Below are 26591 nucleotides of genomic sequence, written 5' to 3'. Positions count from 1 at the left end.
CCTCCCCCCAGCAACCCTCAGTTTGTTTTGTGAGATTGAGTCACTTATGGTTTGTCTCCCTCCCAATCCCATCTTGTTTCATTCATTCTTCTCCTACCCCCTAAACCCCCATGTTGCACTCTACTTCCTCATATCAGGGAGATCATATGATAGTTGTCTTTCTCTGATTGACCTATTTTGCTAAGCATGATACCCTCTAGTTCCATCCACGTCGTCGCAAATGGCAAGATTTCATTTCTTTTGATGGCTGCCCAGTTGTTTCTTTTTGCTTCTGTTGTCTTTGCCTGAGGATAGAGATCCAAATAAATACAATGTCCAAATGTTTACTGCCTATCTGTTCTTTTAGGAGTTTTATGATTTCAGGCCTTACATTTAGGTCTTAATCCATTTTGAGCTTATTTTTGTATATGGTTTAAAAAAGTAGTCAAGTTTCATTCTTTTGCATGTAGCTGACCAGCTTTCCCAACACCATTTATTGAAGAGACTGTGTTTTCCCCATTGTATATTCTTGCCTCTTTTATGGTAGTTTAATTGACCATGCAAGCATGGGTTTATTTCTGGGCTGTCTTTTCTCTTCCATTATCTATGTGTTGGTTTTTGTGCCAGTATCATACTGTTTCGATGACTATAGTTTTGTAGTATGGTTTGAAATCCGGACTTGTGACACGTCTAGCTGTTTTTCTTTCTCAACATTGCTTTGGCTATTTGGGCTCTTCTGTGGTTTCATTCAAATTTTTGTATTATTGGTTTTAGTTCTATGAAAAATGCTTTTGGTATTTTGATAGGGATTGCCTTGAATTTGTAGATTGCTTTGGGCAGCATGCACATTTTAATGGTATTAATTCTTCCAGTCTATGCTAACACAATTAACAACACTCTGACATCGGTGTTGGGATTTTTTCCCCCACACTGAGCAGTTCTCTGTGACACTACATTCTTTTTTCTTTTTTTTTTTTTTAGGTTAACATGTAGTGTATTATTAGCTTCAGGGGTAGAATTTAGTGATTCATCAGTTGCACATAACACCCAGTGCTCGTTACTTATTACATCCCATGCCCTGCTTATTGCCCATCACCCAGTCACGCCATCCCCTACCCACCTCCCCTCCAGCAACTCTCAGTTTGTTTCCTAGAGTGAAGAGTCTTTTAGGGTTTGCCTCCCTCTCTGTTTTTATCTTATTTTATTTTTCCTTTCCTTCCCTTCCCCTATGTTCATCTGTTTTGTTTCTTAAATTCCACGTTTAGTGAAATCATATGGTATTTGTCTTTCTCTGACTGGCTTATTTCACTTAGCATAATAGCCTCTAGTTCTACCCACGTTGTTGCAAATGGCAAGACTTCATCCTTTTTGATGGCTGTGTTTTATATATATATATGTGTGTGTGTGTGTGTGTGTGTGTGTAATGCCACATCTTTTTTATCTATTCATCTGTCAGTGGACAACTTTCCATATTTTGGCTATTGTGGACAGTGCCGCTATAAACATTAGGGTGCATGTACCCCTTTGAATCACTATTTTTGTATCCTTTGGATAGATACCTAGTAGTGCAATTACTGGGTCATGAGGTAGGGCATCCTACAATTTAATTGAAATTTAGTTGAAAATATTTTCCTGGACATAGCATCAGATTCTACAGGTGAAGGGCTCAGTTCCACAATACTTCCCCCTACTTCAGATGCCAACTGCAAATAGTAAGTCCCTAGTTTACCCACAACTTCCATCTGACTTAGCTACAAATTGAAGGTCCCCATGATCTCTTTCCCCTTGGATTCAATTATTAACTACAACAGCTCGCAGAATGCAGGGAAATAATTACTTACATTTACCAGTGTTTTTTTTTTAAAGATATTATTTATTTCTTTGACAGACAGAGATCACAAGTAGGCAGAGAGGCAGGCAGAGAGAGGGGGGGAAGCCTGCCTCGATCCCAGGACCCTGAGATCATGACCTGGGCTGAAGGCAGAGGCTTTAACCCACTCCTGAGCCACCCAGGAGCCCCTTACCAGTTTTTTTTTTTATACAATAAAGAATAAAGATACAGATGAACAGCAAGATGAAAGGGAAAGGTCTGGGAGGGGTCCAAATGCAAGAACTTCTGTCCTCATGGCGTTGGGCTACATCACCCTCTTGTTATGGGGATGTGTTTGCCCACTTGGAAGCTCTTTGAACCCCATCCTGTTGGGGTTTTACGGAGGCTTCCTCACAGAGTCATTGTCAATTACTCTATTTCTAGCCCCTCTACCATCTCTGGAGAATGGGGTGTGGGTGGAGTAGAGCTGAAAATTCCAAACTTCTAATGACCTGAACTTCTGTAACCAGCCCCTATTCAGGAGCTCACCCAGAGTTGCCTCATTAGAAAAAGAAGACACTCCTCTCACTGAGGACTAATTCTAAGGGATTTAGGATCTGTGTCAGGTACTAGAGTCAAAGACCAAATATTAGAAAAAGAGATAGTTCTAAGGCTCTTACCACTTAGGAAATGACAATGGTTTTAGGAGCTCTGTACTGAGAACTGGGGTCCAGGACTAATGTTAGAACCAAAGATTGTCCTAGCACCCCAATTTATAAGGAATTCCTGTGTCAGAATCTGGGGACAGAGACCAATACATATATATTTTTCTTATTATTATTATTTTACTTGGTTTGAGAACTCATGGCTTTTCACGGAAATACTGTGTTCTTTTTATTGTTCCCGTTCACCTCTTGGCCAATGGGAGTCTGTAATTTAAGCTGGTTCCTTTTAGCCTTACCCAGACATTTTTTAAAAAATATTTTTGTTCTTTGGCAACAACAAGATACTCAGGCTCCTTTTATTTTTCCCTGCCACAAGATAGGGAGACCTCCTACTCTCAAATAAACCTGGGTTTCTTTTAGTAAAGAGCCATGCTAAAAATAAAAGTTGGGGTGCTAGGGATCCATATCAAATGAAAGCAAAAGCAGTGGGTAGGGTGATATCACTGCAAAATTATTTTAATGACTAAGCTATAAAAGAGATTTTTTTTTTTTTTGAAAATGGGTCATGATTTATATTACTGATCTCAAGCTACCTCCAACTTTACTATCCCTTTTTTGATTCTGCTTTCATCTAATATCCCTCCTGTTTTGGGCTACAAGCTTTCTCCTCATATATCATATCTTCTTACAAACTTTAATATCATTGGTGCTATACGCTGTTCTAACAAACACTGTGTGTAAATTATAACAGTGACTCATCTTTCCATGGGATAATCTGATGAGTATCCACTCACCTCTTGGATCCTACTTTCCAGTTGTAACTGTTTCTATATCTCTTATAATGACACAGAACCTGCATACTATAGTCGCTTCATTGGTACTATAAAAATATTTCTCTGTACTATAATGAAAGCATAAGTGTTAACTAATTGTCAGAAATTTTTAGAAGAGGTACACAGAATTTAGAGCAAGATTTTAAATAATGTAAGCACCTAGGCAAAGTGAGGCATACTCCTTTCTTTCAATTGTTCTAAAACCCTACTTAGATTTAATTCCACATCCGTTTCATCTCCTAGTAGAAAATAGTTTCAGCTTTCCCTAAACTTTTTTGCTAGAGTCAAAACTCTATCAGAAAGGGAAAAAAGTTAATCTTGGCAGATCTTTTGTATTATTTCAGCCCTGACTGTTGTGTGTGGGGCTTCTGGAAGCCTACCCAGGCATCTCTATCCCAGCCTTGACTGCACGGGCTCACAGATTGCCAGACATGTGGTCTCTCGCTTCTCCCGGTGGACTACTCGCTCGGCTCTGTTGTGTCTTTGCATCAGAAAGAGATGGACAATTCTCCACGGTTCTCTAATGACCGACCCCAAACACCCATGCACACAAACACACAACCCTTTATAGTTTTTCTCTTTTCTTTCTTTCTTTCTTTCGTTTTTTTAAAGATTTATTTATTTATTTATTTGAGAGAGAGAGTGAGGCGGGAAGGGGCAGAGGGAGAAGGAGAGAGAAACTTGAGCAGACTTTGTGTTCAGCATGGAGCCTGACTCAGGGCTCAGTCTCATGACTCTAAGACCATGACCTGAGCGGAAACCAGGAGTCGGATGCTTAACCAACTGAGCCACCCAGGTGCCCCTTCTTTTCTGGTAAGTGAAAGTAAGGAGCGATTATGGAACAATATTTGTGTCTAATCCCAGTGGGACTTCTCTGTGATGATGATTTTTCTAATCATAAAAAAGATTTTCTCACATTCATAACTCCTTGACATTTAAGACCATACTTTACTTATACATTGCCCTGCTTTTAAATGCATCTGATTACTAAGTACCCAGCTAAGAAACTTGCATTTTCACAGCACCTTTGTCCCGTGTTGTATGGTGTAGATAAGTATTTAACAACCAGATCTGTTTAAAAAGAAAAGAAACAAAGCAAAAAAGCCCTGATTTCTAGCATTTGTTGGTTCCCAAGGTGTAATACTCCCACCGTTGCCAAGTTCAAGGTACCAGGGTGATGTCACTAAAGGCAGAATTGATTACAGCCAGCTCTAGCTCTTTTTGTTTTTCCCGTAAAGCATTCTGGGTACTTTCCCCTTCTCTGAACATTTCAGTACACCTTGAACTATTTTCTCTATATATTTCCTTTTGAATTGTTATTCTTTTAAAATAATTTTTAAAAAGATTTTATTTATTTATTTGACAGACAGAGATCACAAGTAGGCAGACAAGCAGGCAGAGAGAGGAGGAAGCAGGTTCCCCACTGAGCAGAGAGCCCTACGTGGGGCTCAATCCCACAACCCTAGGATCATGACCAGAGCCGAAGGCAGAGGCTTTAACCCACTGAGCCACCCATGTGCCCCTAGAATTGTTATTCTTAACTCCCAAGAGAATAGTTTTTCTGCAGGGGTTTTCTTACAATGTCCAACCTTGTGGGGTGTGGACAGATGGAAACACCTGATGTACGGGTGTACTGTGTTCCTTATGGGGCTCTTGCAGGGTTGAAAGCGAGTGAGCTGAAGCTTGCTGACAGTTCTTATAAGGCCTGTGTATTGTTTCCTTCACCATGATTGAACTATTCTGTTCCCTGTGTCTCTCACACGTCAGAGAAAACTGCCCGGTGACTCCAAGGTTCTGGAGGCTTCTAACCTGGTGTATACAGTCAGCGCCCAGGAATACTGGCAGCAGGCTCTCCTCACTGAGGAGGAAACTGGTAATTTATATATATATATATGTGTGTGTGTGTGTGTGTGTGTATTTTTTTTAATCTCAATTACTGGAATTCTCAAGATGAAGCTTGGCATGCTGAATTTCCCTCTCTAGAATTTTCTGTGACATTTCCAGATTGTCACAGATTCTATACATATTAGCAGATGTATCCGTTTTTCTCTCTGCATTGCTGTGGTGCCTGAGACCACAGTTCCTCTTTCATCCAATTTTTACCAAGAGTTGGTGGAGGTCAGAGATTGGGTTGTTATTTCCTAAGTATTTGGTTTGCAATTCTGCACTCACCTAGCTGCAAGTATTAGATGTATTTACCCAGCATCTGGTGTATGCTTTGTCCCTAAAAAAGAAAAAGCAGAAGGCATGACCCCTTTCTTCCCAGAACTTAAAACTAAGATGAGGAGCTCGTACTAAGCCATGTGTAAAAATCAAGGTACAAATAAGGCTTAGTTAAATGGTGCTGTGAATATGATAGAAGCCTAGAGAACCTAGAGGTCTGTGTGACTGGAGCACGCAGTAGGAAGTAGGCAAGCAGGCAGGCTCTGAACTTGACATTGTCCTGAGCTTAAAATGGCTTAAGATGTGCAGGCATTTTACCATACACATCTGCGTGGGAGAGGAGGCAAAGGGGCAGAAAGTATAAAATGTTGCTAGAAATGGGGGAACTTCTTGAACAAGGATATAAAAGAAATAATCAGCATGGCATATGCAAGAAATGATACAGAAGCATTTACATTTATAGGAATAATGGGGAGAAAAGTCGGATGACGCCTTTTATCTTCTGACTAACAAAAGGTTAGGGCTGAGATGAATTTCTAATCCAGAAATCCCATTCAGCAGAGATTCTCATCCTTCCTACAGCAAGCATGAGTGATTTTTGTATTATGGGTTTTTTGATATAGATGGAAAAGTCTGGGGGAGGGAAGAGCTGAGACTCTGGGACTGTGAGCACCTTTGGTTCAATTCTTTGTGAGTAGCATTCCAGAGGGAAGTGCCAATGTTTCTAACCAGCCTGCACTTTTCTACTTAGTTGGACTTATACCACTAAATAAAAGTTAGTATTCATGATTGCTGATCTACCATTTATCATTGTTGATCCTAGACATAGAAAAAACATCCCCAGAAAAGTTGGTGGAGTGGGCAGTCATCCCACGTAGGACCTTAGCTGTAGTTAAGGCTGACTGCCATTCCGATCTGTTCATTTTTGTGAATTCTCTTTGCTGTGAACTCTGCCCTTTTCAAATTGTTTGTGCTGCCTGTGAATTCCAGAAATCCCCAGGTTAAGAGGCTATATCCGGAAAAGGCTCCTGGACAAGAAGAGGAGGATGGTGACCAAGTATGTGACTGAAGCCTTTGGTTTATTGCTCCTCACAGACAGTTTCAACTGCATGGAAAACCCGCCGGTATGGAAGAAACTTATTCTCTGCCTCCCAGCCTGGGCAAAACATTCCCTTTTACTGAGTTAGGAAAATAACTTCTGATATTTTTTTTTCTTTTCATATCAAAGGAAGATACTAAGCTCAGAAAATCTAAAGAGAACAAAAAGATAATTCGAGGGTTACAATGGTGACATTTGAGTAAAAAATGAAGGAATGATATTTTGCCTGAGACAGATGGGTTGAGAGAGGAAGATGTAGAAATGATCAGCAGCAACTTTCACCTCTCCTGGGAACTTGAATAAGATGGAATGTGTTTAAGTGATAACAGAAGTGATTTGTTTCACCCTCGTAAAATACAATTCTTGGTTATCCTACAGAAACATGGTTATGCATACGTCCAAAAATTTTTTCATCTTTCTATGGATTTCATTTATTCTTAGCTGCTATCAGAATCTCAAACTCAGAGCAGCCTAGTACAATAATGTGAGAGGAAGGGAGCTAACAGGGACATTCAGCAAAGAGTTTAGGTATATATTTTCACAGTCTGGAATGGTGGCTGCTGAATGACCAGTTCCAAATTACTCTTCTCATGGGAATAGACAAATGTATCTCTTTGATAGATGATTTTTTTAAAAAGATTTTATTTATTTATTTGACAGACAGAGATCACAAGCAGGCAGAGAGGCAGGCAGAGAGGGAGAAAGGAGGAAGCAGGCTCCCCGCCGAGCAGAGAGCCCAATGCGGGGCTCGACCCCAGGACCCCGAGACCACGACCTGAGCTGAAGGCAGAGGCCCCAACCCACTGAGCCACCCAGCTGCCCTGATGATTTGTTGTTGTTGTTTTTTTTTACCCTAAAATAAGATGGATTGGCTGCTAAGTTAGAGGCAAGGGAGAGTTTTGGAGAAAAATCTGTCATTCCAATAAATCACCAACTATACTGCTTCTTTGTGAGGCATTTACATTTGAATTGCATTTGAATATATAAATGGGCAGTCCTATTGTAAAACAGAACTCTGACCCACAGTCTGCAGTAACCTGCCTGGGAAACCAACTCCATATCTACAATAAACAGCTCAGGAGGGTGGCCTGCTGTAAGTTAGATTCATAGGGAATCAAACTGCTATCTCTAGTAACAATCCAAGAACCTAAGCAATAATGTTTGTAATAATCAGACCCAAATGGGCTGATGGTTACTAACTGACAGCTTCCCTAATTTTTTTTAAATTTACTTATTTTTTTCAGCGTAACAGTATTCATTGTTTTTGTACCACACCCAGTGCTCCATGTAATCCGTGCCCTCTCCAATACCCACCACCTGGTTCCCCCAACCTCCCACCCTCCACCCCTTCAAAACCCTCAGATTGTTTTTCAGAGTCCAGAGTCTCTCATGGTTCACCACCCCTGCCAATTTCCCTAATCTTTATTCCTGCTTCCAATCAGAGAAGTCAAACATGCACCCTAATGAATCACATAGGATCCTCACTTCTAGTTTGTTTACCCACAGCTCCCCTATGCCAGCGGCCTCTGATGAGGGCATATGACGCCTTCCCACTCCTCAGCCTGCCTTTGAATCTCTGCCAAACACAAGTGCTGATGGCTGACTCTCTTGCTCTAGCAAGCTCTGAATAAATAGCCTTCACATGTTCTCATTTGGTTGGTGTTTATTTCCACACTTGTTATCAACCATCAGATTTGTTCAACCAAATTGTCCAACTTTTTGTTATGCTGAACAAGGAGGGAGCAAAGAAAGTGGACCAGTAGGGCTCTCTGAGAGTTTAAGGGGCTGGTCCTGAGAATATGGGAAAGGCCCTATGGCGTGGCCACGGGAGGCAGATAATGGAGACCTGACTTCAATGTGAAAAGTAAGACATGCCAACTGTAGATAGTCATCACAGTTTTGGTCAAATGTCTGCATTTTAAAAAATTCTATATAAAAATGACATACAGAACAAGGTTCCCTGTCTTTTTCACCATATTTCTTATTCTATGAGGGAAAAAGAAAAACAAAACAACAGCAACAAGTTGGATTTTCTAATCTAACTTTGTCCTCTGAAATAGCAGGGAAGTATTTGACCTTCTAACTTCCCGAAAATGTTCTTCAGGGTGAAAATTGCCTCTCTGCCCAGCGAAAGATTGCTTTTGGAAGTGTCGATGGAAAACAAATCAGATGTGGTACTGTGTGTGGTTGGTTTGTTTTATAAACACAAGGACAAGGCATTTTGCAATCAAACTGAGAAATGCCTGCCTTGGTCCTCTTCTCTGCTAAGGGGGAGGGGTGGGCAGCCTATGGAGGGACTCTGTGCCATCCTCCCTAGAGGCCAGGCTGTAGGTGGCAGAAAACACAGAGAAGGGGGCTGGTTGGCACTTCTGGGGTAGCCTTTCACATGAGCATCAGCCAGCATTTTTCCTCAAAATCCTTTGGCCTCAGATATTGGTCTCAGTCTTAGTTCATTGATGGAAAGTTGGAAGGCGAGAGTTTTGTCAGTTCCTTTGCATTCTGAAAAAATGCAGTGATTGGTCATTTTTTAAGATTATGACTCATACAAACAAAAAAAGAGTCTGGGTAGTTAGTGATTCTAAATGAGTAAGGATCTAGTCATTCTTTTTATGAATCAGTAGGAAGCTGATTATGACATCTCAATGTCAAACGAACCCTGCATTTATTCATAGTAGCTGTAAGCTTTTCCTTTTCTTACTGTTCTTACATTCCCAGACTTGCTCCTTCTTATCATTCCTTTGTTTAACAATGATCTATTGAGTATGAAACATTGTGAGAATCTTTCCTGTAGAGTTTCTTTTTCTTTTTTTTTTAAAGATTTTATTTATTTATTTGATAAAGAGAGCGATCGCAAGAAGCACAGAGGCAGGCAGAGAGAGAGAGGGGGAAGGAGGCTCCCTGCTGAGCAGAGAGCCCAATGCGGGGTTCGATCCCAGGACCCTGAGATCATGACCTGAGCTGAAGGCAGAAGGCTTTACTCACTGAGCCACCCAGGTACCCCACCCGTAAAGTTTCTGTTGATGACATCTTTCTTATTTTCTTTTGACCACCAGTGAAATCACAAACTCAGAAGAATCCAGAGGGCACTCTGAAAGAAAAGTATGGCTTATGGAATTCTTACTTATGGAAAAACTATGAGAATCTGTGGAATAGTCTCTATAAACTCTAATATTCACGTACTCTAAGTCTTGAGGACTATGGGAGTTTAAGGGTGTTTTTAAGAACATTCAGCCTCATTCACTCCAATGCAGTCAAGATCTAGAAAAGCTGTCATTTATATAAGGTCACATATCAATTTAGAGCGATTTCTGTCATCAGATTTAGAATAGAATTTAAAAGCTCACATTATCTATCAGTTTCTCTCTGGTCTTCATTCTCTCCAAAATGTTTACCCACGGCGCACTCTGTGCCATAACTCGGAATAAACAAACATGAATAACTCAGTCCGCAAGTTCCTAGTCCAGGGAAGGAGCTATGGAATGAGACAGACATAGCACAGCAAGAGGAGGGCTGTAATGCAGGGGTGTACAAGAATCAGTGACAGCACCGGAAAGAGAGCCTCAGATTCACTTGGTGAGGTCAGGGGAAGCATCGCACAGGGAGTGGGTTTTGAGTTTTGTCTGAAAGGATGGGAAAAGCATGTGCAAAAGTATGGAGTACAAAATGGAAGACACATTTGGGGCATAGTAGCAAGTTCAGGAGCAGCTACCCGGGGATGGGATGACGTTTTGGGCAAACAACTGGGGGTGCTGGAGAAGTTGGCTGCGTCCTGGCTGTGAGAGGCCCTTAAGTGCTGGGCTAAGTAGTGTGGCTTCCATCTGCTGTAGGCATTGTGGGGTCCCCAAGATTCTCACCCAGAGAACAGCACTACAGAGTTCCCAGTTTGAAATCAAGAGGTCAAGGCTCTCTCTCCCTTGTATTAATTGAGGAGATCTTTTCCTCCTCCACTAGACTGTATTCTCCTTTGAAGAAAGGATGATGTCTTTATTATTGTGTCCTGTAGTTTTGTTCTTCAAAGTGTGGTCCAGGGCCCAGAAGACTAGCATCACTTAGGAGCTTGCTAGAGTTACAGAATCTCAGGTCCTTGGATTTGAACAAATTCTACCAGTGATTTGTAAACATGTTAAAGTTTGAGAAACGTGATCCTCAAAAACTGTTTTGTACATAAAGGCTGCTAAAGGATGTAGAATCAGTTGTCATTGAAAAAATGCATTTTAACAGCAACTGGATTTTATTTTAGTTACTCCCTGAAATAGCCTAATGGATTAGATACCTAAAGTAAGTTGCAGGAGGAATATATATACATATATATATATATTTATATGTGTCCTCCAACTCACAAAGCTTAAGGAGGTCTCTCCACTGAGGGATGCTTTATTGGGGGGAAAGAAGTCAACTAAGGATGGTTAGCTCAAACTAAATCTTGTGTTGGTGGGCAAGCATAAAGGAAGCAAAGTTTGAAGAGAAAGTGCCCTTAGGAAGGGGATGGCCTCATGCTTCTTATGGCCCTTGTCCCTAGAATGAATACTTGCACATGAGTGGCCTGCGGAGATTTGTGGAAGAAAAGATACAGCTGCTGGAGAAGGCCATTGACCAGTGCTTTGCCCACATAGAGCAGCCTCTGCAAGAAGGAGTCCGAAATGCCAGGACTTCCTACCGACGGATCCTTGGGGCATGCCTGGTGGTGAGTGAGCCTCTCCAGGGAGGACCTGTGTTATTCAATGACATTCACCTTATCTCCAAGCTCTTTTTGCACTATTCCATGGCTTCTGAAGGATAAAGATATAAGTGCCAGGTTGTATTTATTTAAGGCTAACTGTTGAAAAAAGAGGCTTCTCATATCAGTTTTCTAGGGCTGCTATAACATAAAATACCATTGACTGGGTCATTTAAAGGGCAGACATTTCTTCTCACAGTTGTGAAGGTTAGAAGCCCAAGACCAAGGCAGTGTAACGTTGGTTTCTCCTGGGGCTTCTCTTTTTGGCTTGAACATGGCCATCTTCTCGCTGTGTCCCCCCATTGTCTTTTCTCTGTGTGTCCATCCCTGGAGTCTCTCCCTCTCTTATAAGGATACCACTTATGCCCTCACTTAGACCCCTCCCCCAAAGGCCCTGTCTTCAAACATAGTCACATCTGGGCTCAGAGCTTCAACAGGTCAAGTCAGAGGAATACAGGTCACGCCTTGACACCAGTTAAGAGTAAGGAGTGATTAACAACACTGCTCATGTGACAAGGACAGTGCAGAAGTCTCTAGACCTGGGAGTAGTGCATAGATTGTATGTTGTTGCCATTGTTGTGATATGAGTTGGAGAGTTAGAACGTTGGCAGTGAGAAGGTGGTGTGTAATGGAGCTCTACATTTCCGTGGGCTGAAGGAATAAAGCAGTGGGAATGATCGTGGGGTCCCTGGAGAGGACTGTTAGAGTTTTGACACAGGAGAATGAGAGACAAGAATGCCTTCCCTATGGCTGTCCGGGGGCTGAATGTCCATGAATATAGTATGTGCACACGCACTCCTTCATGCATCCAGCCAACGTGGATGAAATGCTTACTCTGGTGCCAGATACTGTACATTACTTGATTCTATCCTCACAGCAATTCTGGATGCTAAACACTCTTATTATTGTTTAATTTTACAGACTTAGAGAGGCCGAACAACTCTCTGTGGCCTCATATGGCATCCACGTCTGCCACAGGCCCATCTGTCTTCAGAGCCCAGATGCCCAACCCCCACACGTGCCTGTTGCACCCCCTAAATGTGCTCGGCAAACTATGGCATCTACTTGTAATGGCTGACCAGTTACGTCGTTTCAAATGTGTTAGTCCCCATAAAAGTACGAAATTTGATCCACAGGTAGCCAGTGTCACCTGGCCAGCTCTGTAGCAGGCCACCCTGGGAGCAGATCCTCCAGCCCCATTCAGGTGACTGTACCCCCAGCCAACGCCGGATGGAGCCTCACAGAGGAGCCCTGAGCCAGCACCGGCCAGCTGGGGGTAGAGTCAGCCTGGGCATGTAGACTTTCCACCCCTCCCTCCCTCAACTTGGCCACATAAGAATGGGCTTTGGGCCGGGAACACTTCCTTATGAAGAGATAAAAGAGCCTTTAGCCTGTACGGGGCTTATCGACTTGCTTGGGAATATTGTTCTCTGCTTTATGCTCAGTGAATACTTCTTTGTTCTGCTTGGTATAGGCATCCAAGGCCCTTGGGCAAGCTCCCAGTTGTCTGTATCTCAGATTCTGTGGGGGAAAGCTTGGGTCTTGGTACTGCACACAATGTGGGATGTGTGCAGGACTGTCACCCACAGTGGCTGTGGCATGGGTCTGCTGGCCATAAGGGACCCATGCATAAGGCTGGATCGTGTGCACACATTTCTCCTCTTGCTGTCAGTAAACGCTGTACCACTTGAGCCTAGTGTACAGAATGTCTGTTCTCCGTGACCTTGAATCATGCCCTCATCTCTTCTCTAGGTGGCCTTTATCTGCCTTTTGACCTTAGCTTCACAGCTTGGCTATCTTGTGAATCATGAAACAGCCAAACCATATATGAATTTCTGACCTACAAAACTAGTGAGCGATACTCAATAAATGTTTTTTTGTTAAGCCATTAGGTTTGGGGTAACTTGTTTCATAGCAATAGATAAGTAAGTCACTCTGGTGGAGAATGGCTTCTGTATGATGCTGAAAGATCCCAGATCACCCAAAGTGAGTAAAAGCATTCTGAGAAGGTGAAGACACAAAGTGGAGACCCTTCCTTTCATCTCCATGAAAGAAAGGAGCGGTTCAGCCATCCCCAGACCTTCACAGGATGTTGTCCCATGAACTGTCTCGTCTCATCAGTTCTGTAAAGGCATTTTTCTTGGTGACTCCAAACATGTCTGAGGTATCTTTGATAGACCACTTTCCTTTATGGTCAGAAATTTGGGCAAACATTTATAATGCTGATGTCATATTGCTGTATAATATAGAAAAATAACCTAAAATGTGTAATAATAAGAGAGTGGTAAAATGAATTAGGTTATAGCTATATGATATTATATTTTGTGGATATTGAAGTAATTTTTGAAAATATTTGCAATGAATTGAGGAAATGTCCTTACTATAATACTAAGTGAAAAGGACAGAATATTAAAACATACATACGGTATGATGCTAGTCATAGCATGGGACATATCCTTGCACTTGAAACAGAGTTCCTTAAAGCATGTATCATTGATCACAAGAACCTCTACTGAAATTTCGGTCTGTGCAAATGTATTTTTATTCTTTTTACTAGGGATCACCATCTGGTAAGGTTTATCAATATCTGTTGTGGCTCTCACTTCATCATATATTTTTTGCCTCTGATTTGTGAATTTATTTCTCTGGGAAAAAATATGAAGATTCAGAAATCAAATTACATTTCATTAGACATTTAACAAAGAGTACCAAAAAAAAAAAAACACCTGGGTTACGCTTGGAAAATGTGAAACCTATATCCCTGGTAGAGTCATAGCATATTTTCATTTAAAAATTGTTCCTTTAACAACTGTTCATCAAGTACTACTTACACTGTGGCCAGATGGTGAGTACATCAGGCTGGATACGATGCCGTGCCTTTTCCCAACAAGCTGGTGTTTGGGCAGAGAAGCCCGATGAGTAAACAGACAATTATAAACTGTATGAGGAGGTGGGGATCAAAGAAGCATAGGGCGCTCTGGAACTCAAGACATGACTGCTATGCCCTCTGCCTAGCTTAAGCCTATGTTAAAAGATCATGTTGTCGTACTCTTCCCTGTGATTCTTGGTCATAGGCTTTGGCCAAAGGCAATCTGATTCTGATCCCATGGCATTCTAGTGAACCTGTACTAACTCAACTAACTCTATTGTTTAATTACCTAGAGGAGTAGAGGAAACCAGGGCTTTCACCAGACTCTGAAAGCTGTTTGCCTGAAAAATGGCGTCTATGCCTCCAGGACCCTCGCAAGAATAGATCTGAATGAAGCCATCACTCAGCCCATCTATGACCAGATTGACCCCGTTTTTGGAGGCATTTTTAGGTAAAGGATTCTTTCTCTTGCTCCTTCACGAACAAACAACTGAAGAGCACTGGGCCAGAGTCTCATCGTTAGAAGAATTTGTGCTTTGGATCTGGAAGTGTAAAGAGTAGCTTGCAACCGGAGGAGGAGAGCTTAGGGTCTGGCAAAACACAAAAGCCTTCTTGGTTGAGTTTCCTTCATTTCTCACGGTGACCTGGAGTGCAGACAGAGTTGTTGCTTTCAGACTAATATTATGATTTCCAGTATTTTTCAAATATCTCATACAAGCAGCAAGAGATATATTTTCTTGTGGATCCCAGCCCCGGGCAGGTTATTTTGGTTGGAGAGTGTGGAGTTAAAGCAAACACACGGCCTTTATAAATTTTCCTGAATGCAAAAAGGCAAAGAGGCTGACCGATGACTCTGTTTGTTTTTGACATAACACGTGCTTGCTCCCTTACTAGCTGTGTGAGCTTCACAGTGCCTGTTCCTTCCTTGACCTTCAGTCCTTTTCTCCATCAACAGAAGCAGACTGTCCTCATCCCCCAGTGCAGGAGCCTGCGCCCGGTCCCCCTCCTTCGCCTCTGGCATTTCGCCACCTGCTCCTACTCAAACCATTCTTCCTTTGCTGGATTCTTACTCGTGTTCCCCTGCCCTGCCCCCATCTTCCTTTAAACTCCTTTGGGCTCATGCCATCTGTCTCCCCTATCCTGTTTACAGGTCTATAGCAAAAACTCCAAATTCCTTAGAACAGCATTCAAAGGGCAGGCTTCTGGGTGGCTCAGGCAAGTGTCTGGACTCTTGATTTCAGTTCAGGTTGTGATCTCAGGATTCTGGGATCGAGCCCCATGTTTGGCTCTATGCACAGTAGGGAATCTGTTTGGGATTCTCTCTCTCTCTCTCTGTGCCCCTCCTGCAGCTCTCTTTTTCTCAAATAAATAAAATCTTTAAAAAAAGATGCAATTCAAGACATTCTACCTGCCTCCGGCTGGCCTTTCCTCCCTCCGCCCACCCTGTTGCTCAGTGCCCGCTCCCGGCTCCAACCAGCCTGGAGGGTTGCAGAGAGCAACTGACAGGTGTGAGGACCTGTGCTAAGCACTGTGCATGCATGATCTCATTAGATCTCTCAATGGCCCTCCCAAGTAGCTTCTGGCCATTTACAAGGGACAAGCTGAGATTCAGAGGACTTGATGTAGTTTTTCCAGGGTCACTCGGCTCAGGGGTAGAGAGCCAGGATTTTAAACCTATGCCCTCTCCTTTATAACCGACTGTTTCTTATTCTTGGGAGATTCTGAAATTTCGTTCATTGTGTTGTCCCCACAGGAAATAACTCCTCCTCCTTTTTACTTTCCCAAATCTTCCACATCTCTGAAGTCTCTCCCTTTCAAGAGGAAACCCCCTGGCAGTGGGGAGACTGACTTTTGAGGTTGAACAGATCAGTGTCCAAAGTCTGGCTCTGTCACTTACTAGCCATTTGTCTGGGCACACATCAGCAATCGTCTGTGAACCTCAGTTTTCTTGTCTGTAAAATGGGCATCACTACACTGGTTTCATAGGCTTTGATGTCCAGGACCTGGCCCAGCACAGTGCCTGGCACATGGTAGGAACTCCATAACTATTGGTTCTCATCCCCCTGGCTTAAAAGCGAATGGAAGGGGACCAGCTAGTTCCTTCTTTGTTTTAGCCCCACAGTAGCCACTGTTGTTCCTTAACATTTTATTTTGTTTCTTCTATAGAGCTGGAATGCCCACTGGTTCCACTTTGCTGCCTCACATAGAAGCTTTTAAGCACTCCCTGCAGGAGAAAATGATGGAAATTGGAGTAAGAAATGGCTGGAAATATGAAAGCTACAAAAAAAGTTTCCTGATCCAGGAGGTGTGATTGTCGTAAGGGGGAGAGGGCAGGGAGGTTGGGCAGTGCTTTCTTTCCAGCAGGAGTTTGAACAAGTTATGGGCCTCTCCCCCCTTGTTCCCCTGGAGTGTCCAGGTCTAGGCATGTCTCACAGCAGGTGGTCTGGGGCACAAAGCACAGTGGGATGGGGTGGGGAAGAGCAGCCCTGAGACTGCCATGGGGGGTGGGGGGTGGGACACCGGGTGGGCTCTGTGCCTTTTCGAGGCAACCAGCAGGGAATGCTGAGGTTGGAAAGGAGACTCAGTGTCTAGGAAGAATCTCCAAAGAATCCTAAGATGTACAAACACTAGAATGCACCTGTAACACTTTCACTAACCTTCTATCATTTTTGCCAAAATTATGAAGTATTATCCAAAGCAGGGAAACTTGAAAGACATGTCATTTTTCTTGCAGATCATTTAAAAATTCTGAGTAGCCAATATTCTTCTATGTGACCCATTTTCCTTTAGGCTGTCTTAGTCTCTTCAGGCTGCTGTAACAAAATAGCATAAGCTAGGTAGGTTATAAATAACAGAAATGTATTCCTCACAGGAAGCTGGAGGTGCAAGGTCAAGGTTCAGGCAGATTTGGTGCCTGGTGAGAGTCCACTTCCCAGTTCATAGATGACTGTCTTTTCACTGTCACTTCACATTGTGGAAGGGACAGAGGAATTTGCTAGAATCTCTTCTGTAAGGAGGATAGTCCCAATCCTGGGGGCTCTGTCCTTATGACCTCATCATGTCCCAAAGGCCCCACCTCTCATGCCATCACCTTGAGGATCAGGATTTTAATACATGAATGTTGGGTGACACAGATATTAGGCCCATAGCACAGGCCCAGCCCAAATGACATGGCAACGCTAGAGAACGGTCCCGTGCCTCCCCCTTAAGACAAAGCTCCTGCCTATGAGAAGCTCACAGCCTAGTGGAGGAAACGCCATGTGGACGGCCAAGCATAATAGAAGGCGGAGGGGAAAGGTGACCACATGTGGGAGCCCCTGACCTGCTTCTGTGGAAGGATTTGGCACCAATGGCCTTTTTTTTTTTTTTTAAGTATTTCTTATTATTTTTTTTTAAATTGATTTGTTTATTTTCAGAAAAACAGTATTCATTATTTTTTCACCACACCCAGTGCTCCATGCAATCCGTGCCCTCTATAATACCCACCACCTGGTACCCCAACCTCCCACCCCCCCCCCGACCCCCGCCACTTCAAACCCCTCAGATTGTTTTTCAGAGTCCATAGTCTCTCATGATTCAATGGCCTTTTGTTAATGCGGATTTGCAGATAAGCGCCATCCTGGGAGGCCTAGAGGATTACATCCTCAGAAAGAAGAGGAGGATCTATGAATCTCTCACCACTTCTGTTCAGAATGACCTGAAGCCCTGTTATGAAGGTAGGGGCTCCAGAGGGCAACCCATCCACTCCCCCTGGGCTCTTTCTCTCAGCTTCTTTGGCGGCGTCTTCTTCTGCTTTCCCCCTCAAAGCATTTGCTCTCCTGTATCCTTAGTCCTTCTCAGACACTTACTCCATGAACTGAAAACCAAATAATGGCAAGGGTGTGGGGAGAGGTGATGCAGGAGTCATTTTTTATCTGTGTGTTTCCAGTGCTTTCTGACCACCCTTTCTTTGTCAATTTGTCTTGCTTCTCCTGTCCTTGCTGCATCTCCGCTAACTAAACTATAAAACCCCTTATCCAATTCTCATTCTTATGCCCCTGAACTGTTTGTAAACCCTTTTTCCAACTCCTTCTCATTTTGGCGGTCCCATTGATTTTTCTGCTGGGGGGGCATTGGAATTTTGTAAACTACTGCTTAATTCACTTATTAGATTTTCTGAATGATAGTTACCTAAATGTGGAGAGTGTTGATCTTTTTCTACCATGCGATTATTAAACAATTTCCACTGTGTGGAAAATGGTGCTGCATATATGAATACATGTGTGTATGCATGTGTCTGTGTATGTGTGTATGCATGTGTGTGTATGTGTGGATGTAGACCTCTGTACACTCTGTGTATATATATTTTTTGTTTGCTTACCTTTCTTTTTGATGCTGAAGATGTCTGAGCAAGTCCTTGCTGTGGCGTGACCATGGCTATCATTTTTGCCAGAGGCAGCTCAGATCGCTGGCAAAAAAGCCTGTGAGAGGATGAAAGATGTCCTCAGAAGAGGGGTGGAGCGGCAGGTGGCCGAGGGCATGTTTGAAAGGGCTCAAGAAAGGATGCGGCACCAATTTCAGCTACTGAAGGTATGATACATTCAGAGTCTGAACTCCAGTCAGGCCCCTTGGGGGAGTCAAAGAAGAGATACAGAAATGGGAGACATAGGGCGCCTGGGTGGCTCAGTGGGTTAAGCCGCTGCCTTCGGCTCAGGTCATGATCTCAGGGTCCTGGGATCGAGTCCCGCATCGGGCTCTCTGCTCGGCGGGGAGCCTGCTTCCCTCTCTCTCTCTCTGCCTGCCTCTCTGCCTACCTGTGATCTTGCTCTGTCAAATAAATAAATAAAATCTTTAAAAAAAAAAAAAAAAGAAATGGGAGACATAGTAAGTCATTCAGGCCCATGTAGAGCCGATGGCTTCTGCAGGGCGGGGGGTGAAGGGAGGCGGATTTCGTGCCCACGACACCAAAAAGGAAGACCAGCTGGCGCTGCACATTGTCCCTTCACTGTGCCCAAATGCACAGGATCTCTGTGGGGTGTGACTTCAGAAACGCAGCCCCTCTGGCTCTCTCTCACACCCTTCCTCTTTACTGGGTCATCAGTAGAACAACTGTGATACCAGATGGGGGTCCTTACCTCTTGACGTACATGAGCTCATTTAACCCCCCAGCAATCCTGTGAGGTAGGGACTATTGTTGTTCCCATTTTACAGGTAAGAAGACTGAGGCAGAGAGAGAGGGAGATGTAACAACAGGCCCCATAGCTATGAAGTTGCAGCACTAGGATCTGGGACTAGATAACCTGGTTCCAGGGTCTCCCACAATAGCTAATCTCCAGGCAGATTTTTCCTTTTTTAAAGAGGGAAATGTCTGGTCTGCATAACATATCAATCAATCAATCAATCAATGCCAATAAACTATTATAGGTCAGTCAGGTATGACACCGAGCAGAGAATCTTGGTTTGATTCTGTTTATCTCAGAAAACAGTTCCTGAAACTTTCCTTGAAACTAAAGCATCTATCAAGTGCCCTTGGGTCATTGTGTCTGAGTTCTGGTTTTCTTTGCAGACTACAACCTTCCCAAGTAATATAAGTTCTTCGTTTTTGTTCAAGCCACTGTTGGCCCCTCCTGGCCATGTGAGTTTCCATGGTCTTCTGCCTCGGTTGGGTCTTAGTTGACCCTCTCCTAAATAGCTAAGGAAGCTGGCTAGTTGTTTTTTCCATTCACCTCTGAACCAACCTACGTCCTCAAATGTTTCCACCCCGCTTCTGCTCAGCCCTGTGCCCCTGTCCCCCACCCCAATGTACTTTTGGAAAAATACCTTTCTCCACAATATGAAGCATATCATTTCTCTTGGAGTAGGCTAAGAGGCATCTCATTTGCCAGTAGCAGTTTACTCTCTGTCATTTAACATATTATCACAGTCTACAAACACATGCAGAAAATTGGCTAAACCCTACAGCATGTGGTCCTTATTGGGTGTATAGAAATTGACCCTGAAGGAACTCCCCCCAAACAACTCCACTAAAAAAAAAAAAAAAAAGTGATTTGTACTTTGGCCATGTACAAACGCATCTTAAATGACAGAATGTAGAAAGTTGAAACTGGGCAAGGCCACAGAGCATCCCCATTCCCTGATCTTATGGACAAGGGGGCTGAAGCCCAGACGGCCTACATTACTAGCTCAAGGCTCACAGCTAGACCTGAGACTAGAGCTGAGGGTTCTTGGCCTGATGTGTTGAGGAAAAAAAGCAAGAGTGAGGAGATCCAGCCTTAAAATGAGGCTGTGTGAGGCTAAAGGGAAGAGTCAGGTATTTTTCAAAGGTAGTCAAGAAATGGTTAGAAGAGGGAAAAGGGTTTTCATTGGTTGCAGGACTGAAATAAGAAAGAAGACATTTCTTAGGCAGCCTGGACAGAGCATCAGGAATGTCAAGCGTGGTATGTTGCACAAAGCAGGTACTCAGTAAACATATATCCAGTGACCGAATGAGCAAAATGTTGGTGGTTAGTGACCAGCACTTTCCCTCTTTTTCCATCTCTGTAAATGCTGTTCTCTCCCCCTCCCTCTACCTCCATGAAGCCTTGTTAGCTCCTGACTCAGGCTGGGCAGCACCAGAGGTCCAATCCCTTGTAAGTCTTGATAAGCAGGAAAGGAGATGCTGAGACGAGTGGAACCCCCAAAAACGTTGTCCTGATGACTCCTGAGCCATTCGCTGTGTGCTAAGGTGGCCCACCCTTGGAATTGACTTTGATTTTAGCAACCCCAGTCTATATACTCTCTGGTTGCAGGATTAGGTGGGTTCCCTTTCATAATCTGAACTTTCCCTTGGGCTGTGCCATCCTAACAGAATGACCATGTTTTGTTGTACAGAATGGAATCACGGAGAAAGTGAAGGGCAGTATCGCCACCATGCTGACTCTCGCTTCATCCCAGGGGGATGGTCTCTACAAGGAGCTTGCAGGTGAATACATAAAACTTTTGCATAAGCGGTGACCTTGAAGACACCCCCTAGCGGTGGTTGCCCTTTGCAGGATTTAAAGAAGTCAAGTTAGGATGAATTTCCAGGGTATGGGATGGAGAAGTTCATGGGTGCCCCACTCTTTGTGGAGCACCCACTTGAGACCACACATTATACTCAGGCTTTGTGTGCAACATCTCATAACGTTCTCATATTAGCCCTCAGAGGGAGATGTTAATGCTCCATTTTGCACATGCAGAAACAGAGACTCAGATTAGATAATGTGCCCAAGGATGCATAGCTGGAAAGTGGCTCTGCCACCTCCATACACCCATTCTTTGAAGTAGATGGCTTCTCATGAAAAGGCTCACTTACTGGTGGTGGTAGAGAAAGGTTTCTCTTCATCTCCCAGGAGACTGGGGATGCATGACCAGCTGCCTATGCCTTGTTGCATGTAATCAAATCTCCTCCTTGCCATGTGCTCCAACAGACCTCCTGGTATAAACTGGAGAGGGTAAACTAGTACAAAAGCAATTGGGAAATTTCTAGCAAAATTAAAAATTCACATATCCTTTGGCCCAGCAATCCTACTTCTGGGATTTTATCCCATGGTATCCTCATACATGTGCAGAATGGCATGTAGACGAAGTTATTCAGGGTAGCGTTGCTTATGATGTCAAACATTGGAAAATTCAAATATCCATCAGTAGAGCACTGGTTGACTTAGGTAACACAACAAGTGGAGGACCGTGCAATTGCTAGAAAGAAGAAAGTGGCTTTTTAAAAAATGCAGAGTAGCAGTATGAAACAATCTCCAAAATATATGGTAAAGTGAAAAAAGGCAAAGTGAAAAACTGTGTGTAATATGTTGCCATCTGTGAGGGAAGAAAAGGAAACACATATGTATAGGCATAAAAATTGCCTGAGATACACAAGAAACAGGCCACACTGACTATCTACAAGGAGAGGAACCAGGAGCCTGGAGGACAGGGAAGGTGGGAAATTTATTTTGCAATCTGTATGTTTTGTGTCTTTTTAAAAATATTTTTATTCTTTTAAAGATTTATTAATTTATTTTAGAAAGAGAGAGAACATGCATGTATTAGCATGATAGTGGCAGGGGGTAGGAGCAGAGGGAAAAGAAGAGAATCTCCTCCTCTTCTCCACAGTCTCCACTGAGTGTCGAGCCTGATGTGGGGCTCAATTCCACCACCCTGAAATCATGACCTTGAGCCCAAGTCAGGAGTTAGTCACTTTAACTAAGTCACCAAGGCACCCTTCTTCTGTGCCTTTTAAATTTTAAACTGTGGGCACAGTTGCCTGCTTGGGGAAAAAAAAAATTGACCTGATGTCATTGCTGTATGTCATTGAGTATGTCACAGTGAAAGCTTTGGCACAGCAAAGGAAACAGTCAACGAAACAAAGAGGCAACCTACAGAATGGGAGAAGGTATTTGCCAATGATGCTAGAGACAAAGAGTGATATCCAAGATCTATAAAGAACTTCCCAAACTCCACGCCCAAAAACAAATAGTTAAGTCAAAAATGGGCAAAAGATGTGAGCAGACACTTCTCCAATGAAGACATACAAATGGCTAACAGACACATGAAAAAATGTTCACCATCATTAGCCATCAGGAAGACTCAATCAAAACCGCATTGAGATACCACCTTACACCAGTTAGAATGGCCAAAATTGACAAGGCAAGAAACAACAAACTTTGGAGAAGCTGTGGAGAAAGGGGAACCCTCTTACACTGTTGCTGGGAATGCAAGTTGGTGCCGTCACTTTAGAAAACAGCGTGGAGCTTCCTCAAAAAATTTTTAAAAAGAGCTACCCTACAACTTGGCAATTTCATTACTGGGTATTTTCCCCAAAGATACAGGTGTAGGGAAAAGAAGGGCCATATGTGCCCCAATATTCATAACAGCAATGTCCATCATAGCCAAACTGTGGAAGGAGTCAAGATGTCCTTCAACAGATGAATGGATAAAGAAGATGTTGTCCATATGCACGGAATATTACTCAGCTATCCGAAGGGATGAATACCCAGCTTTTGCATCAACATGGACAGAACTAGAGAAGATTATGCTAAGTGAAATAAGTCAAGCAGAGAAAGTCAATTATCATATGGTTTCACTTATTTGGGGAACATAACGAATAGCATGGAGGACATTACGAGAAGAAAGGGAAAAATGAAGGGGTCAGTTGGAGGGGGAGACAAACCATGAGAGACTATGGACTCAGAAACAAACTGAGGGTTTTAGAGGGGTGGGGAGATGGGTTGGCTGGGTGATGGGTATTAAGGAGGGCACATATTGCATGGAGCATTGGGTATTATATACAAACAATGAATCATGGAAAACCACATCAAAAACTAATGATGTACTCTATAGTGACTAACATAACATAATAATAATAATAATAATAATAATAATAATAATAATAAAAGAAAGTGGTCAGAGCTATTTCCAGAGTAAAAGCCACAGCTGCTGCTTCTAAGCATCTATCTTACACTTCTCTCTTGCTCTGAAACTTACTACTCTCTGTCTCTGGTTGGTGAGAAACACATCTAACCTGTGCCCAATAGTCTCCCAGGAAGGTGATAAAATTCCCTTATACTATACTTTATTGAACTCTCTCATGACCTTCTGACTAGGCCTTCACAGGAAACTGTTTCAAGATTATAGTCATCCAGTTAAGTCTTCTTTAAAGAACTCCTGGGGCTCCTGGGTGGGTCAGTTGGTTAAGTGTCTGATTTTGGCTCAGGTCATGATCCCAGGGTCCTGGGATCAAACCCCTTGTTAAGTTTCCTGATTCATGGGGAGTCTGCTTCTCCCCCTCCCTCTGCCTCTCTCCCTGCTCTCTCACTCCCTCTCAAATAAATAAACAAATACAATCTTTAAAAAAAGAATAAAGAACTCCTACTCGCCAAGTTCTTCCAACTGCCCAGGTCTCCCACCAAAAAAAAAAAAAAAAAAAAAAAAATGTTCCACTGAATTTGATGTAAATTGCTCCTGCCATAATTTAAGATCATTTCCCTTTCTTTCCATCAACGGCAGATATATACTATGTAGGGTGTACTGTGCCAGGAGCCAAAGAGGTCTATAAGAGTCCCTGCTCTGAGTCTTACCTGCTTGGTAAAACAAGGTGTGTGATCATGTATATTAAAATAGAAGATAGTATGCATTCACTGCACAAGTGATTATAATGACCTCCTCCTAAGTATTGAGTAGTATTCTTGGTGTCGAGAATACTGCAGTGATCAAAAAAGACAAAAATCTCTGCCTTCATGGAGCTTCCAGCCCAGTGGGCAGAAGGTAGGCAATAAGCAGAACAATAAATAAAATATGTGACATGCGAAAGGTAGTAAGTTCTATGGAGAAGAATAAAGCAGAGAAAGGGGAGAGGGAAGGCTGGGAGTGGGTAATCAAGGAAAGTCTCCCTAGGAATGTGACATTTAAAAAAAACCAAAAACCTGACAGAGGGAACACAGTTGGCCACCAGATTATTCAGAAGACAGTGGTTATTCAGCACCAGGATCTTGGGTGAAGCTCCATATAATCTGGATCCTGGAGTAGAGCCTGCAAAGATAGGTTGGATTTATGAAGCAATGAGGAGAAGAGAGACTTTCCAGACTCAGGAGCAAGACAGATAGACTCAAGGTTCTAATACCCTTCTTGGTCATGATTCTCATTACTGGCCAGGCTCAGGGCGGGTGAGTCTGGGTAATGATATGGAACATGTAGAGCCCAGGTGGACTGGAAAAGCATTCAGGAGCAATGCCAGAACCAACCTCAGGGCCAGTCTGAAGTGTCCCTCAAAGAGGACCATATTACTGTGAGTTCTCTAGAGAAACAGAACCAATAGGATATGAATATGTGTGGAGAGATAGATAGATAAGCAGATGGATAGATAGATTTCTTTTAAGAACTTGGCCCATATGAATATGAAGGTTTGCTTAGTCCAAAATCTGATGGGGGATGCCAACAGGCTAGACACACAGGAAAGACTTGATTGAGTTCAAGTACAAAGCAGTTTGCTGTAGAAGAAGGAAGAGCTAATGTTGCTGATGAAGTCCAAAGGTGGTCATCTGGAGAATTCCCTCTTGTTTGCAGGAGACCAACATTTGATATGGCTAGACCACCACCTAATTAGAGGAGACCCACCCATGTCGTGGAGGATGGTCTGCTTTACTCAAAGTCTGCTGATTTAAATGAATATCTTATTCAAAAATATGCTCACAGAAACTTCCAGAATAATGTTTGGCAAAATATCTGGGCACCATAGCCCGGACAAGATGACACCTAAAATTCACCATTGTAAGGATATAATTTCGTTGCCATTCATGAGGTGAAAACCCAAGAGGCCAAAACAGAGAAATTCACCTAGAATGAGAACTGCTGAGAGCAGAGGTCATAGGAAGGAGAGAGAAGCCTGGAGAGGACTTAGGGGAGGTTTATTGTGTGGTGGGGTTTGTATCTCCTTTCACCGAGCTCTTGCAAAGACTTAGTAAAGACCCAGTGATCTCCTGGACCTTTTTATGGGTAGGTTTGTGTTTCTTTGGAGGGTGACCCCTAGGCTGAGATGAGCCTTAAGGTAAGAGCATGAATGCCCAGTTTGATCAGGTTTTGAGTAAAAGAAATTGATCAGACTATCTGATCTCTAAGTTCCATCCCAGATATCACATTCTGGGACAAGTGATGAGATCCTCAGGAGATTTGTTTTCTGTGGACATTTCTGAAAAGGACACTAATTCCTGATGTATGCCTTTTGCTCTTCTGTAGATGTCAAAAGTGAATACAAGGAGATGGAAAAGCTACACAGAAGCCTGAAAGAGGTTGCTGAAAATGCGGTGCTGCGGAGAGGCATGCAAGATTTCCTTCTGAGAATGTCCCCAAGCAAAGCTGTTCCCCACAAAGCCTAAATTTAATTCTCAGGGCTTAGCACCAAGTAGATGAAAAATAAGCCTGGTGCCAAAGAACCAGAATCACTTCTGTTTTTAAAAATCGAATAAAGAACATCTTCCAATTGTTTGGCCTTTATATAGAATATAAAATGCAAAATATTGTTACTTCTGGCATCAGCTGACTGCTGAGAAACACCATTTCATTTTTATTCAATAGTAAAAAAAAATCATCTTGAGTCCCTAACGGAGTTCTAAAATTTTAGGGTCTAGAAACTCGTGCTTCAGCAAAGAAAAATACTAAACATTGAAAAATAAATATTATGGAAAAAGACATTGCATAAGAAAGCTATGGGGCCCCAATTCTATTTCCCATTTTAATACTAATGAGACTTTTGGGTAAGAAGGTAACAGCGTGCCATGGAAGCAACATGTGTTTTAGGGCAGACAGACAAGAAGAGACCTGGCTTTACCATTTCCCAGGGGTGTTATTTAAGATCAGTACTTCTCAAACATTTTAGTAAAAATTTATTGAGAAACCTAAAGAGTTTTTGTTAATGTGGATTGATATTTACTGTATTCATAGACCAATGGAACAGAGTAGAGAGCCCAG

General features: G+C 42.8%; 1 protein-coding gene across 3 annotated transcripts in view; it reads left to right on the top strand.

The window, feature by feature from the left end:
• Nucleotides 1–26103, top strand: part of NUGGC (nuclear GTPase, germinal center associated) — a 52456-nt gene extending 26353 nt beyond the window's left edge. For 2 of the 3 annotated variants that reach the window (XM_004775131.3, XM_045078369.1), the window contains exons 11-19: nucleotides 5055–5160; nucleotides 6441–6574; nucleotides 11069–11233; nucleotides 14429–14586; nucleotides 16302–16440; nucleotides 17743–17851; nucleotides 18568–18704; nucleotides 20985–21075; nucleotides 25860–26103. In XM_004775131.3, the coding sequence (XP_004775188.1) occupies nucleotides 5055–5160; nucleotides 6441–6574; nucleotides 11069–11233; nucleotides 14429–14586; nucleotides 16302–16440; nucleotides 17743–17851; nucleotides 18568–18704; nucleotides 20985–21075; nucleotides 25860–25999 (1179 nt within the window). In that variant the 3' untranslated portion in view covers nucleotides 26000–26103. Of the gene's footprint in view, nucleotides 1–5054; nucleotides 5161–6440; nucleotides 6575–11068; nucleotides 11234–14428; nucleotides 14587–16301; nucleotides 16441–17742; nucleotides 17852–18515; nucleotides 18705–20984; nucleotides 21076–25859 lie in introns of those variants that run through there. The other variant, XM_045078370.1, reaches the window with a different exon arrangement.
• The last annotated feature ends 488 nt before the right edge of the window (nucleotides 26104–26591 follow it).

Source organism: Mustela putorius, unplaced genomic scaffold, assembly GCF_011764305.1.
Source record: "Mustela putorius furo isolate JIRA1106 unplaced genomic scaffold, ASM1176430v1.1 tig00000242_pilon_pilon_pilon, whole genome shotgun sequence".
NCBI lineage: Eukaryota > Metazoa > Chordata > Mammalia > Carnivora > Mustelidae > Mustela > Mustela putorius.
This window is presented reverse-complemented; position numbering and strand designations above follow the sequence as displayed.